The following is a 13807-nucleotide window of genomic DNA, read 5'->3' as shown; positions in this document are numbered from 1 at the left end:
GCCATCTAGAACTAGTTACACCTGAAAGTCTCTTACACTGTTTTCATTTTAAAAAAATTGGGAAGACATCCTTGCAATTTGAACAGCTGGATCACTGCCCCTTCTGCCTCCATCCTTAGAAAAGCACAGAATCTAAACTTAATAGTTAATCAGACTGAATAATCCCTTTGGAATAAGAATGAATTTACATTCAAAACAATGTATTTAAGAAGATCACTACAATGACAAATAGTGATCAGCAGATTTTCCAAGCCAAGGTCCTTAACAAGTGTGTTACATTCTCACTAATGTCCCTAAAAGGGGTATTTAAAGGATTTTGGAAACATTCATTTCAATTTCAAAAACTGCTTAATTTCAGGAATATTCAGTATTGAATATTCAATCTGAAACAGAGGTTATGAGCTAGAGATAGGGTCAGTTTGAACACCTACAGAATGGCTAAAATGGATTCTGTAATTTTTGTTCTCTTTAAATGCAGAACAAAGTATATAACTCAATATATTTCAGAATGAAAATATTTTACACACCACTAGTACTTAATAGTAATATACACCATAATAGGATGGCAGAATTTCATTTCCAAACCAAAATTCAAACTCTGCCTTCAGAAAAGTGCTAGCATATAGATTTTCATCTGTATACAAACTATCATTTTTGCTGTATGTACATCCATATACAAATAAAATCATGTTCCAAAATACTGAAAAAAACATTCTACAAGATAGCTTTTAATGTCACCATTTGGTTTGTTAAATAATAAATTTAGCAATAATCTTTTTAAGAAACACATTTAATCTTGTGGCACATTGAATGATCACATCCTCACATTTATAAAGATGATGGTTCTGCTCTTTTACTAGCTCTAAAGATAAACCTTATATTTCTTTGACCTTTACTCACTTATTATTTGCCACGCTGATGGAGAGGACATAAATGACAATAACAGGGATTCTACATTTCTTTGAAATGTCAGGAGCCTCAAGATAAAAATATTGCACTAAGATGTCACTTAAAAAGCTTTTACAAAATAGGTAGGATTGCAGATTTGTCAACTAATTATCTGGTACAGAAGTATCACACTAGGCTTTTATGGATATTAGGGAAGAGGATTTAGGGCAAGTCATCAGCTGGATTGTATTTTTAAATCCATCTAAATATCCTTCCCTCCTTACCACTAAATCAACAACATCAAAACCGAAGGAGTAGAATTTGTAACTATGAGCACTATGTAATTCTTTAAAAAACTCAGTAAAAATGGAACTTTTCATTGAAGAAATGTATGATATATAAAGCAAGACTTAATGAATGTTCCCTTTTAAAAAATAGAAAACCACATTTTCAAGTAACTTCAAATAGTAATAAAGTCTATATTTCTAGCATAGAATTTTGCTACATTGTCCAAAAAAACTAAAAGAAATCTTACAAGATTGAAAAATGAGGAAAGAGTTGATCTATATATAGAATTACCGTCATCATCAAAAAGAAAGTTTAAATCCTTGATCTTGTTTGCCAAATTCAATATACCGTACTCACAAATTCTATTTGCTTAAGGCTCTAGGACCCATGATAAATAAATATCCTTTTGACATAAAAGCTTCCAGGATGTGCCATGTCATATACTTCCTTAATATAAATAATTCATGCTACAAGTGTAGAAATCCTCTATTACCTCACAAATGATAAAAAAGCCTTTTCACAATACAGTATAAATGAATGACAGCATGACCTAGGTTTATATTTTCTCCAACACAAAAAATATACACAATTTTACATATATTTTATTTGAAGTTACATGCACCATACTTATAAATACAGTAGGGCATAAATGTGATGATTCTGTCCTATGAAATTCATAAGACAAATTGAAAACCAAGAAAACAATGGGTCTCAGTTGAATATTTTAGCAGCCAAAATTAGTATCATATTCACAGTTTCAATGTTATTCTCTGCAAGAAATTCATGTTATCTATATTCACTAAAACTCTTGATAAAAAAGTTTGCCATGAAATTATGCACCAATCATTCGTCTTAGCTAAATATGATTGGCTGAAGGATTTGCCAAATTACTTGTAGACCTGTGATTAGTGAGATTTTAATAAAACACTTCTTGGTTTCCAACTTGGATCTTAGACACAAAAGCTACACCTAATTGTATTATAGCTTAAACATTTTTATTAGATTGGTAAGTAAGTATGAATATGGTTCACCTTAATTCATCACTTCTATAAAATAACATGTATCTTTATCTGAATTGTTTTAAGGAAACAATTATAGAATTTCTAGCATGACAAAGTATCTACCATTTATTTTTAAAAAGAGTTTTTAAATGTGCAAGTAAACCTGAACAGCTCTAGCTGATCTAAGTAGAATTCTTTCACTGGATTGGAATCCCTGTTCCTGGAGTGTTTTTTGTCATGCTTATAATCTGCAACTCCTTCCCTTATAGACTATGCTATTCAATTTCAACAAATTCAAGGACTGAGAAAAAGGATTCATTACTTAGGACAAAAAAACTAGTCTTAAATAGATTAGATCTTAACACGAAAACAGGCTAAGAATTAAACAAGTAAGAACTGCAGTGTAATTCACTGTAAACCATACATTAACACATTAACATTAACCTGTTTTCAGTTGATGATAGCATGATTCAGCATATTACACCAAACAATAATTATGATCCTTGATTGTATTTTAGTATAAGAATGAGCAGCCAATAGCTTGCCAATCATCTGTGGACCCCAAATTCCTTTTTGAAGACTTGCCACTGAATTTTGTTAGTCAAACTATCAAGGAATGGAAGTATGATCTCTCCCCATGGTTTACAGGGGGGGAAATATTAGGATATATATGCTTTCTCTTAGGATTAATACACTAAGGAAAGAAACAAAAACCAGAGTCCAAAAACATAGTATCAGTATGAAAGTAGAGCACTACTATCTGCAGGTGATGGGCTGGCCAACCTTACATGAAATCATAATTAAAAATACTAGCAAGAGTTCATCACATATACTTTATGTAAAAACAGCTTTAAAACAGACTGTTATTTAATGTTAAAATAATGTAAACATTGCACATACCATATAATTACTATAGGCATGATCAAACATTTCCAGTACTTGATTTCTGAAAAAGAAAAACGAAAATAATTCAATTCTGCTCAAGTGATTTACTAGCAACACTTTTTTAAATCTGCAGACTTTCCAAACATTTTGATATTATATTATAATAAGATGCGACAAACAGTACAACTGAGCACTTATATAAAGCCAAAATCGATATGCTATTTCAATTTTATTAACATTTATTTTAACAATCCTAAACTATGTAGCCATTTATTATTACAAAAGAGCAATAATTCTTTATGACATTATTTTTAAAACAAATGGCTTTTTTTACTTAACAGGAATTCAAAATGATATATGAATGTAGATGTTCCAGAAAGAGATCCATGTACAGTATCTATTGAGCTTTCCAAGCAGATAAGATTCAATACTGATGTGTTTTTTTTTAATGCTTAGTTAGGTGACAGTACTTAGCTCACTTTAGCTGCTCTCAAAAAAGCAAAAGTCAGGAAGACTTCAGGACAGTACGCTATATTTGAGAACTCAAAAATATCCTGGAAGGGGGCAATTAAGAAAATTACATGGCCATTTTCAAAACATCATGAGTTCAGATTCAAATGTGTATTGCTAACTCTGCTTTAAGTTTGAAAAATGTGCCAATTGAATACAGTTGTCACTGAAGCTGTCATAAGACTCACTGAACCTATATCAGGGGTCGGCAACCTGAAAAAGGAAAAGAGCCACTGGGAACCGGTTCCATCACACATAAAAAAAGTGGGAGCCGCGTGCGTGTGTCCATGCACGCGCATGCGCAAAAAACGTTTTGTGCATGCGCAAAACAGGTTTTTTTTTGCGGACGCGCACGGTTGCCATTTTTTTTATGTGTGATGGAACCGGTTCCTGGTTGCGCAACAGCGACGGCCCATCTGCAAAGCTGCCGCTTTCGGCAGCCTGCAAACGTTTTAAAAAAAACTTATTTAATGCAACTTCCTCTTAATCATATATAATTCTGTACATATTTACTTCAAAGTAGATGTTTCATTTTTTTATTAGATACATATGTAAATATGTATAAAATTAGTCTGAAGTTTTCTTGAATAATCATGCACTACGCAGAGAATATAAATTGATTGATTATTGCTATACCTTATATACCCATATAGGGCACGGGTCAGCAACCTGCGGCTCCCAGCCGCCCGGTGCGCACGCACCTCTTCGAACGGGCAGTGGTGCGCGCGCACCTCTCCGAATGGGTGGAGGTGCGCGCGAACCTCCCCAAACCTTTGGAGAGGTGCGCGCGTACCTCCGCGCGAACGGGCAGCGGCGCCGCTCTTTGAGAAAGCTGCCGCGGCCCATCTGCAAAGCTTTGCAGACGGGCCGCGGCAGCTTTCCCAAGAAGCGGCGCTGCTGCCCATTCCGAGAGGTGCGCGCGCACCTCTCCGAACGACCATAGGTGCATGCGCACCTCCCCAAACCTTTGGAGACGTGCGCGCGTACCTCCGCGCGAATGGGCAGCGGCGCCGCTTCTTGGGAAAGCTGCCGCGGCCCGTCTGCAAAGCTGCCGCCTCCGCTCCCTTCCTTCGCCCGGCCTGCTTTTCCAACCTCACTTCCCTCCCTGCCAAAGCTCCTCCTTTTCTACTCAAACCGATTTTCGGGGTTCCTCGGCTTACACCCCTTGGCGAGAGACCCCAAACGTCCCTTTCTCGCCGCTCCTCCCTCCCTGCCCGCAGAGGCTTTTACTCTCCCCTGGCTCGTTCAACGGGGGGGAATAGGTCGGGTGCCCCTTTCCCCCCGAGAACGACACATGTAAATCTCAAAACGACCCCGGCAAGCTTCGCGCAAAGCCGCCAGGCAGACCCACGAGCTGGGGCTGAGCCAGCAGCTGGAGGGGAAGAAAAAGATGGCGCCGTCTGAGGAGTCTTTTCTTCGGCTATCTTGCTCTGCCCGTCTCCCGCTTGAAAGAACCTCCTCAGCGGATCGGTGCGGTGAAGAGGCCGGGCTTCCTTCGGGGGGCCTTTCATTCCTGTACAAGGGGGAAGGGGAACTCTCTGAGCTTTGCAGACGGGCCGCAGCAGCTTTCTCAAAGAGCGGCGCCGCTGCCCGTTCGCGCGGAGGTACGCGTGCACCTCTCCAAACGGGTGGTGCCACTCTCCATTTGGAGAGGTGCGCGCGCACCACTGCCCGTTCGGAGAGGTGCGCGCGCACTGGGCGGCTGGGAGAAAAGGAGCAGCTTTGGCAGGGAGGGAAGTGAGGTTGGAAAAGCAGGCCGGGCGAAGGAAGGGAGCGGAGGCGGCAGCTTTGCAGACGGGCCGTGGCAGCTTTCCCAAGAAGCGGCGCCGTTGCCCGTTCGCGCGGAGGTACGCGCGCACGTCTCCAAAGGTTTGGGGAGGTGCGCATGCACCTACGGTCGTTCGGAGAGGTGCGCGCGCACCTCTCGGAATGGGCAGCAGCGCCGCTTCTTGGGAAAGCTGCCGCGGCCCGTCTGCAAAGCTTTGCAGATGGGCCGCAGCAGCTTTCTCAAAGAGCGGCGCCGCTGCCCATTCGCGCGGAGGTACGCGCGCACCTCTCCAAAGGTTTGGGGAGGTTCGCGCGCACCTCCGCCCATTCGGAGAGGTGCGCGCGCACCACTGCCCGTTCGAAGAGGTGCATGTGCACCGGGCGGCTGGGAGCCACAGGTTGCTGACCCGTGCCCTATATGGGTATATAAGGTATAGCAATAATCAATCAATTTATATTCTCTGCGTAGTGCATGATTATTCAAGAAAACTTCAGACTGTAATTTTATACATATTTACATATGTATCTAATAAAAAAATGAAACATCTACTTTGAAGTAAATATGTACAGAATTGTATATGATTAAGAAGAAGTTGCATTAAATAAGTTTTTTTTAAATCTTATGAAATCAAATACATTTTCATATCATTTAAAACCTGATAATGAATGTTGGGAAAAAAGGTCTTCATCGTGGTTCATCCAAGCTGAAAATAAACATGGCAACTGCTTTGGGAAGAAGGTTGTAGTTTATTGGAGAGGAAAACCAGACAGGAAGATGGCTGGCAGAAAAGAAAGGCTGAACACATGTAGGGAGTGGGGTTTTATACCCTCTGGAGCCTTTTGTTTGGAGCTGCTTCCTCTTCCTGTTCCTGTTTGAGGCTATTTCCTGTGTCATGGACTTTTGACCTGAGTCTGAGTGTGCCTTTCTGGTATTCTGATGGTGATGGGTTAATCCCATTATGTCCAAAGGTCATGTCCTGCTTCCCTGGGGCTGGGCTATGTACATTTTAGGTCTTTTGTCTTCTTAATCTCCTAACTCCCTGGATTTAAATCTGCATCTCTATAGAGCCCCTGCTTGTGGCAGGGAGACCTGGGGCGATTAAAAAAACTGGGCATGCTTTCCTGCCTGTTTAAGATCTTTTGAGGCAATATATTTTTCTGCCCTTTTAATATTTCCTTCTCTGGGGAGCTGACTTCCCACATGAATACAGATGCATTTTCATATCAAAGATTTACTTTATTAGAATACTGCAGTTAATAGTCAAGCAATCAAGCTATGAATTAGGAAATTCTTAATTTAGAGCCACAGAATAAATCCAAGTTCCATTTTCCATAAAGGCCAGAGGACTCCAGAAATCTCATGTTCTCCTAATGCTGCTCTCAAAAAATGTATTTGTTTTCTGCCATAGATTAAATTATGCAGAATTGACTTGGGAGGCCGGTGTGTGGTGTAGTTGGTTCACATAGTGTGGTGGGATGGAGGGTTTGTTGTCACTGTGTTGGGGGGAGAGAGCACGGGGGGGGGGAGGCTCAGCTAATCTCAATGTACACATGTTGTACTTTGACAATAAAGGTTTATTTATTTATTTATTAATATTACAACAGTTTTAAAAAAGTGAAATGTGGAAACATTATAAATGTAATGTGTGGATGCATCCTTGATTATTAGTAGACATGGACACTGAAGATATTTGCTATATTAGGTTCCTCAGATGTACATTCATGTGGAACATGTACATATTTTTTGTTTTATTCTATGAAACCCCAGCATCTGATTTGCCTTTTAAGTAAGCTCATTATTTGCTATAATTTTAAAGTATCTAGTCTTTCAAAACACTGTTTGCACAGCTAACAAGATGATCCTTTAACGGTGAAATATCCAATCTTTACAAGTAATTATATTGTCCACATAGCATTACAGTTTACAGGGCCTTCAACTGTCCTCAAAGGAAGTCAACAGCAAAGAAATAAATGCATTTCTCTGAGAAGTTCCAAAATTACTTTCAACTATGGCAGGGGTAGGCAACCTTGGCTCTTTTATGACTCATGGACTTCAGCTCCCAGAAATCCTGAAGCCAGCTGGCTCAGGAATACTGGGAGTTGAAGTCCATGAGTCATAAAAGAGCCAAGGTTGCCTACCCCTGAACTATGGGATTCACTCCTCTTTGACAATAACTGTTACATCACATATATTTAAAATTCTGTATTAAATACACTTATACCTTATTGAAATATTAGAACCACCATATTGCCATATGATAAACACACATGGAACATGCATCACTGAAAAATTGATCAGCAAAATGTGAAATACTAAAATGAAAAAAGTGTTCCAACTCACCTATAAAAAGCAAGGACACAGAGATAAGAGAAGCTTAGTACTTATATAAGTGAGCTTTAAATTATATGAACATCATTTTCTAGAATAACTTCCATACATTTATGATCCTGGTAGCATTTTTGAAACTTGAGGAACTGCATCCTTCAGCTTAAACCCCCCCCCCCAATCTTTCTATTCTCTCTCAATGACAGCATTTGTTCTGAACTTTTATTACTCACTTTGACTAACATTTCTCACTTGGCCTAACTTAAGTTCTTACATCCCTGCCTTGCTATGACAATCATCATTTCTAGACAAGGAAGTTTCACAAAAAATAATGGTGGGTGGAGGAAATTTTTCGAAGGGGGGGGGAAACCTAACGAAATACGACTTAGATTTTGAAAACCTACAGAGTACCATATTTATTGTCCAGCTTTACATTTAAAAACTGAGTAAAACATGAGCTGGGGTATCCTTGTCAGTCTGCCAAGGGGACAAGCTTGAAATCAGCCCTCAGTTGTGTCAGGTTAAAGAAGACTTCAGAGAAACTGCTCAGTCTCCTCAAGCAGCCAAATGCAACTACCAAAAGGAGCAGGGCTTCAATCAGGATAGAGCTGGAAGGGACCTTGGAGGTCTTCCGGTCCAACATCAATTCCTTCCTCGGTCCATGACACAATATGTTCACCCTCCCCTTCACAAAACCACGGTTCGCAACCAGACCAACGGTATCTTCGCCAAGCATGGGCTTGGTGAACCCAACCAAGGTAGGCTCAGCTGCGGCACAGAAAAAAATAAAGCGGGCGACGGGAAAAAAGGGCTCTTACCCAAGATAACGTTTCTCTTCCCGGCTCATAGCCTGCACTGCCGGCGCTGCTGCCAACACCGAAGAAGCGGAGAGGAGGCCCAAAGCCAGCAGTTTCCAGCCAGACCAACGGCCTGCTAGGCAGTTGCCGCTCCTTCCCTCACCCCCAGCTGCTGCTCCGCTCATAGCGGCAGCTGCCCCGCTAGGCCCGGCTCTGTCCCATCCCTTCAAATAGCGCGGCCGCCTCAGAAGACGAGGGACCTTCGCTCGCCTTCTCTCTCACACACACAAACCCTCCCTTTCTTTGGCGTAGCCAAGGAAACCGGAATCTTGCCGCTAGGTTGCTTCCGGGTTCCCTTCCGGTCACGTGACCTGCCGCTACCCGCGGCCCAATGAGACCTAAGGTTTGCGTCACCTGACCGTGCGTTAACAACCCCCGTTCCCTCCCGGATGCAGTGATACGTGGAACAAACGGGCGGCTACCTCCTAACCTGGACGTGGCTGTCGCACTCTCAAAAGATAACCATTTGTTCTAGCGACCGCTCTCTCCGTTGAAATACGTAATTTCCGGCTTCATCTCGGGCCGATCCTTGTTTGGAAAAAATGATGCCAAGGGCTGAATTTAAAACGACACACACACACACACCTCTATATACACTGGATGTGATAGGGAATCTTCCTGCCCCGAAACGTCGGAAATTTTTGTTGTATCAGGCGTATTCATTATGTCCTGATCAGGCAGGGAAAGAGTGAAGCTTAAGGAGGTCGGAATTCGCGGTGATTTCACGTTGATGCTCGGAGCAATAACAACGGCTCGATGGACACTACTCGGCCTCGGAAAAGCGAATGTGATTGTGGAGAATTTGCGCAGCTCGGAGTGGAACGTTTGGGGCTTCAGAAGCTCCCCTAGTGGACGTTCTATCACTCGCCTACGTCACAACATCAGGGCAGTGATCTTGCGAGTGGCGTGTTTCAGGATCATATAGCATTGAAGTTGTTGCCCAGGCGTAATGACACACCTCCAAATTTAAAAAAAACAAAACTTAAAAAAACTCCTGCGTCAAACGGAATTGTCCGCTTTCTGCATTTTCTTTTTCTGGGCCATCAGGGGTTTTTTTTCCCCTGGTCCTCTTATACCTGCAGCTGAACTGTCAATCGGATAAAGAAACATCTCTTAAACTAATGCCAAGATATTGAACGTATCCTAAGTACCTTCGTTACATTTGCTGCAACCCACGGGCATGACTTCCGCCAGAAATCAATGGAAAAACGGTTGTTTCCTATTCTCACATAAATCTTTAACATTGCTTGTAATTTTTTAAAAAAGAGTTGGAGCTTTGGTTTTAGCTGCTGTCCTCAATTTGCATATTTATTTATTTGTATCCCACCTTTATTTTTACAGATAACCCAAAGCAGCAAACATATCCAACACAACTTCCTCCTCCTATTTTTCCCAGAACAACAACCCTGAGAGGTGGGTTGGGCTGAGAGTGATTGGTGCAAGTCACCCAGCTGTCTCATGGGTAAGGCATGAACCCATTCTTTCTAGTGCCTTTTTATATAAATATTTTATTAGAATTTTTTAACATAACATAAATCATTATAAAACAGAAGGTTGTCTGGGTAACATTTATAAGACAGTCCTTAACAATTAATTTCTATAATCTATATTCCATATGTTAATTTCATTTGATTTCCCCTTTCCCCAAAGTATCTTTCTTTGCAAAACATTAGATTAAGACAATTTTATTTACTTAACAACAGTTAAATATATAGTTTCAATAATCCTGTGTATCGTTTTTGTTGCCTTATCATAAATCCTGTCACCATGTTTATTTCAGCTTATTTCTCCCCCCAAATTCTAAATATTCTTACAAGTGACAATCTTTTTAACACTTAACTATATTTACATTGGTGTATTTCATTCTGTTTTTGCCATATAAACCCTCTCATGCTTTTATATTTCTTAATAAGTAAAAAAGTAAAAAGAAACTGCTAAGCTTGTAAGCCGCCCTGAGTCTTCGGAGAAGGGCGGGATATAAATGCAATAATAATAATAATTAAAAAAAAGAGCAGCTTATTTCTCCCTCCAAATTCTAAATGTTCTTACAAATAACAATCATTTCAACATTTAACTATATTTACATTAGTGAATTTAGTTCTGTTTTTTCCATATAAACCCTCTTTATGCTTTTATATTTTTTAATAAGCAAAAAAAAAGTAGAAGGAAGAGAAAAAAGAGAAAAAAAAGACAAGAGCACTAGGATACAAAAAATAACATATGAAAATATGTATTTCTCCTAATTTAATATATATTTATTCCCTCAATTTCTCATTCTTTTTAACCATAGCTAAGAATGTATTTATAGGGACGCGGTGGCTCAGTGGGTTAGGACGCTGAGCTTGTTGATCAGAAGGTTGGCAGTTTGGCGGGTCGAATCCCGAGTGCCGCGTAACAGAGTGAGCTCCTGTTACTCGTCCCAGCTTCTGCCAACCTAGCAGTTCGAAAGCACATAAAAAATGCAAGTAGAAAAATAGGGACCACTGCGGTGGGAAGGTAACAGCGTTCCGTGCGCCTTTGGCGTCTAGTCATGCCGGCCACATGACCACGGAGATGTCCTCGGACAAGCGCTGGCTCTTCGGCTTTGAAACGGAGATGAGCACCGGCCCCTAGAGTTGGAAACGACTAGCACGCATGTGCAGGGGAACCTTTACCTTTTACCTAAGAATGTATTTAATCTATTTAAACTTTGAACATTCCATTCAATAGTCCTAATCATCTAATCCTTTAAGTCTCATTCAAAACACACTTTTTATATTTTTCTTATCATCACATTTAAATAGCTAAAACATTTGCTTTTGTTTAAATCATTTCAACTTAGAAGAATAGAAAAAAACAATTATATTAAAAGGAAGGAAAAATTTTTTCCCTCTAAGAGTAGTATATTTCAAAATTTTCCCATTTCTTAGCCATATTCAAACAAATGTTTCTTTTTGAAGTATTCTTTCTGATATGCTCCATCTTTTCCCTGAAATTTCATTTTAGTCTTTTTTCTCTGGTCGTTGTCTTTCTTAATATGTTTTGCTGCATCATTTGTTTCCCTGTAGGGAATTTTTTCTCATTCTTTTCCTTATCTTCAAAGATGTTTAGACGTATTAAAATATTTCCCATTTGGATTAAATCATAATTTTTTATTTTATATGATTCCATCTTCAAGTCTTTTCCTCAAAATTATATTTAATCATCTCTGTTATATTTTCCTGAGAAAGTTCTTGAAGTGAAATTAAGTTGAAAATAAGTTGATTCATGCTCTCAAGTTTCTTCTGCATTCCTTGTAGTTTAAGGTCATTGTCTTTTGAAATTTTTGCTGCTTATCATATGCTTCCTTTTGTAAAATGAGCATTTTATAAGGATCCTTCTTCAAGTCTCTATCCTCAGAATTTTGTTCAGTCATCTCTACTGTATTTTCCTGAGAAATTTCTTCGAGTGAAATTAAGTTGAAAATGAGTTGATTCATGCTCTCAAAGTTATTCTGGATTTCTATGTGGTTTAAAGTCATTATCCTTTGGAATTGTTGTCGCTCATCATATGTTTCCTTTTGTAAAGTATTCATTGCTTCAGCTGTGTTATCTTCATTTTGTTTAAACAGGTGCATTTTCTAAAAGCTTAGAAGTTCAAAGGGAAAAAAGAAAAAAAATCCTCATCCACCAGCAGGTGTCAGCATTTGCTCATTTTTTTATGTCTTTCTAGTTGTTTTCTTTCTCTAAAGGGTAAATTTCGCCACTTAACTGAAAGAGTGGGGGCGGAATCCCCCTCCCCCTTTCCTTCTTCGGAGATCTCTTATTTTGGGGATTTTCTTATTCAGGAAAGTAGGTAGAATAGAGAAAATCAATATTCTTACCCAGATTCAAGCATGCTGTTTACTATTCGCTTAGTTTAATCGCTTATGGCTTCCGTTGTTTCAGCTATGGCTGAACATGGCGTTAGCCAGCCTTTTCTTCCATTGGTTTCTGGGAGGCTTCTCCTGGACTGTTCGGAGAGACCACCGTCTCTCCTAAGTCCCTGGGATTTCATTCCACCACTTCAGGGTGGATTCTGGCCCCTTAGGGTCCCCAACAAAAAGAAATTTCAGCTGGAGGATCGACATTTCAAATTCTCCAACTGCTTCGCTGAAAACAGGAACTGGAAACCCTTTCTTTCTTAGTGCCTTAACCACTAGACCAAACTGGCTCATATTGGAAGCTGCAGGATTACAATTAGAGTGGATAGAAGAGAGAGTTGATAGTTGATAGACATTTCTATCAAACGCATTGTTTCAAATGACACTGAATTCCTGGGTTTGGATGGATGAGAGCAAGATACTTTATACTTAGTCACAACATTGCTATTATTCTCTTATTTTTTTGGCAGTTTCTTATCACCATTCAGAAAAAGTGTCTGTCTATATCTATCTATCATCTATACACACACACACACACACAAACACACATATACACAAAATGCAAAAATTGACACTTGCCTGTCAAAGCCCACAATGTAGTGCTTTAAAGGAATGTTGGGAATTGTAGTTTCTGTAGCATGAATTATCAAGTACAGTACTGTTCTACAGTAGTGCTCTACAGTTTTTCCAATGTTCCCTCCTCCACAAAAATAATAATCTACAGCAGAGCTTTTCAACCTTTTCACCCGTTGTACCACTTTTAGGATATGGCAATATTTGAGTACCACCAGTTGCCCAGCAACGTGTCAAAAACTTGACCAAAAAAAGAGGAAAAAAATGATAAAGTACAGGTAGTCCTTGACTTACAACAATTCGCTTAGTGATTGTTCGAAGTTACAACAGCACTGAAAAAAGTGACTTATGATAACTTTTCACACTTATGACTGTTGCAGCATCCCTAGGATCATGTGATTTACATTCGGATGCTTGGCAACTGATTCATACTTATGACGTTGAGTGTCCCAGGGTCATGTGATCAACTTTTGCAACTTTTTGACAAGCAGTCAGTGACGGAGCAGCTCATCACTCAGGTTGCGGGGTGCCTGTGGGGGGGAGGGAAAATTCGTGGGTCTCTGGTGGAGGGGGTTGGGACTGGGGTGGGTGCCTTCCTTCCCTCCCTCTCTCCCATTGTCCCTTCTTTCCTTCCTTCCCTCCCTCTTTGTCCCTCCTTTTCCCTCTCATTGTCCCTCCCTCCCTCCCTTCTCTCTTTGTCCCTTCCTTCCTTGCTTGCTTCCTTTCGTCCTTCCCTCCCTCCCTCCCATTGTTCTGCGCTACGTCACTCAGACCCCACCCTGTTTTTGGCAGGCAGCGGACCATTCTCTCCGCACAGAGCGGCTGGGGACAA

The 13807-nt window shown here is 40.2% G+C and overlaps 1 protein-coding gene and 1 long non-coding RNA gene across 5 annotated transcripts in view; one reads left to right on the top strand and one right to left on the bottom strand.

Moving 5' to 3' along the window:
• Positions 1–9594, bottom strand: part of EDEM3 (ER degradation enhancing alpha-mannosidase like protein 3) — a 56892-nt gene extending 47298 nt beyond the window's left edge. For 2 of the 3 annotated variants that reach the window (XM_081322308.1, XM_081322310.1), the window contains exons 1-2: positions 8484–8754; positions 3078–3123 (exon numbers count right to left, since the gene is read on the bottom strand). In XM_081322308.1, coding sequence (XP_081178434.1) covers positions 3078–3123; positions 8484–8647 — 210 coding nt within the window. In that variant the 5' untranslated portion in view covers positions 8648–8754. Of the gene's footprint in view, positions 1–3077; positions 3124–8483; positions 8755–9107 lie in introns of those variants that run through there. The other variant, XM_081322309.1, reaches the window with a different exon arrangement.
• A 59-nt stretch (positions 9595–9653) lies between these two features.
• LOC308664801 overlaps positions 9654–13807 on the top strand; it is a 118044-nt gene continuing 113890 nt past the window's right edge. For both annotated transcript variants that reach the window (XR_014025744.1, XR_014025745.1), the window contains exons 1-2: positions 9654–9733; positions 9864–9984. This is a non-coding gene — a long non-coding RNA (uncharacterized lncRNA). The remainder of the gene's footprint in view (positions 9734–9863; positions 9985–13807) is intronic.

The sequence above is a fragment of the Vipera berus genome (genome assembly GCF_964194415.1).
Source record: "Vipera berus genome assembly, chromosome: 3".
Taxonomy (NCBI): Eukaryota; Metazoa; Chordata; class Lepidosauria; order Squamata; family Viperidae; genus Vipera; species Vipera berus.
The sequence above is the reverse complement of the archived record's forward strand: the minus strand, read 5'-3'. Positions and strand labels throughout refer to the sequence as shown.